The sequence below is a fragment of the Apteryx rowi genome, unplaced genomic scaffold, assembly GCF_003343035.1.
Source record: "Apteryx rowi isolate R43461 unplaced genomic scaffold, aptRow1 scaffold_660, whole genome shotgun sequence".
Taxonomy (NCBI): Eukaryota; Metazoa; Chordata; class Aves; order Apterygiformes; family Apterygidae; genus Apteryx; species Apteryx rowi.
Window position 1 is genome coordinate 7964 of NW_020450939.1, and position 1121 is coordinate 9084.

The 1121-nt window shown below is 60.9% G+C and overlaps 1 protein-coding gene across 6 annotated transcripts in view; it reads right to left on the reverse strand.

Annotated features, from left to right (window-relative positions):
• Positions 1-21: 21 nt before the first annotated feature.
• FAM168A (family with sequence similarity 168 member A) overlaps positions 22-1121 on the reverse strand; it is a 156810-nt gene continuing 155710 nt past the window's right edge. For 5 of the 6 annotated variants that reach the window (XM_026085156.1, XM_026085157.1, XM_026085158.1 and 2 more), the window contains 3 exons: positions 878-1052; positions 313-443; positions 134-217 (listed from right to left, as the gene is read on the reverse strand). In XM_026085156.1, the coding sequence (XP_025940941.1) occupies positions 331-443; positions 878-1052 (288 nt within the window). In that variant the 3' untranslated portion in view covers positions 134-217; positions 313-330. Of the gene's footprint in view, positions 218-312; positions 444-877; positions 1053-1121 lie in introns of all 6 variants that reach the window. The other variant, XM_026085155.1, reaches the window with a different exon arrangement.

The following is a 1121-nucleotide window of genomic DNA, read 5'->3' on the forward strand; positions in this document are numbered from 1 at the left end:
AACCGAAAAAAAAAAAAAAAAAAAGAAAGGTGGGCGATTAGAAAAAAAGCAGCTTTTACCCCCCAAAAAAACCCAAAACACTAAAGAATGCATAAAGTGACCCTTGCGCTTCGTCGCCGCCGCCGCGGTTTCCCTTCTGCCGCAGCCGGCGGACGAGGCACCGCCGCGGCGCCGGCGTTGGGGCTCGGGCGGTTGCATACGAGGCGGGACGCCGGATCTGCAAGAGAGCGAGCGGGGCGAAGAGCCGGGGTTAGGGGGGGCGGCGATGGCCGGGGAGGGGTTTTTTGGGAAGGGGGGGACGCCGGCACTTACGGGAGCGGGCCGGCGGCTTTACCAGTGCGGCGGCACGTAGCTGTAGGCGGGGGTTCCTTGCGCGCGGTACGTGGGCACCGAGACGGGGTGGGCGCCGAGGGCGGTGTGCTGCGGCGTGGTCAGCAGCGTCCCTGCAAGGGCAAAGCGGGGTACGGGGTCGGGGGGGACACGGTCAACACCCAGGATCCCCCCCTTTCCGTTGCTCCCATCGGTCCTCGGCGCCATTCAACACGCCAAGATTCGGTGCCCGAGGAGCCGCTGATGGGAGAGACGCGGGCGAAAAAACAAATAAAAGCAGCACGGATCCTTAGATATTGTCCTCGATTAATCAGCTTTTCCCAGGATTTTCCATATCCTTGYGCACAAACCAAGCAGCGTTTGGGAATTAGGCATAAATCAAAGTTGACGGCTATCTTGTCAAGCGCCATCTAACCATCTAACGCGGGYGGCAAGACCAAAAGCATCTTCGAATCGGAATTTGGGGCGAAAAACAACAGTGTTTGCAAAAACGACCAAATTATCCAAACCAAATTGGGGGGGGGGGGCGAAGCGCAAGCCGCCTTACCTGCCGACATGGCCATGGTGGTGCCGGCCACCATGCCCATGGCCACGCCGTTGGTGCGGGGCGCGGCGACGGGGGCCGGGTAGATGGCCGACGGGATGCTGTTGGGCTGCACCACGGTGGTGTGATGGATGACGTGGGGCTGGGCCGCGTACACGGGCTGGGTGTAGTAAGCGCCCTGTCGGAGAGGAAGGGTGGGGAGAAGACATGGACCATCTTTGTGGGGCACTGAAAGCAGAAGCCCCCC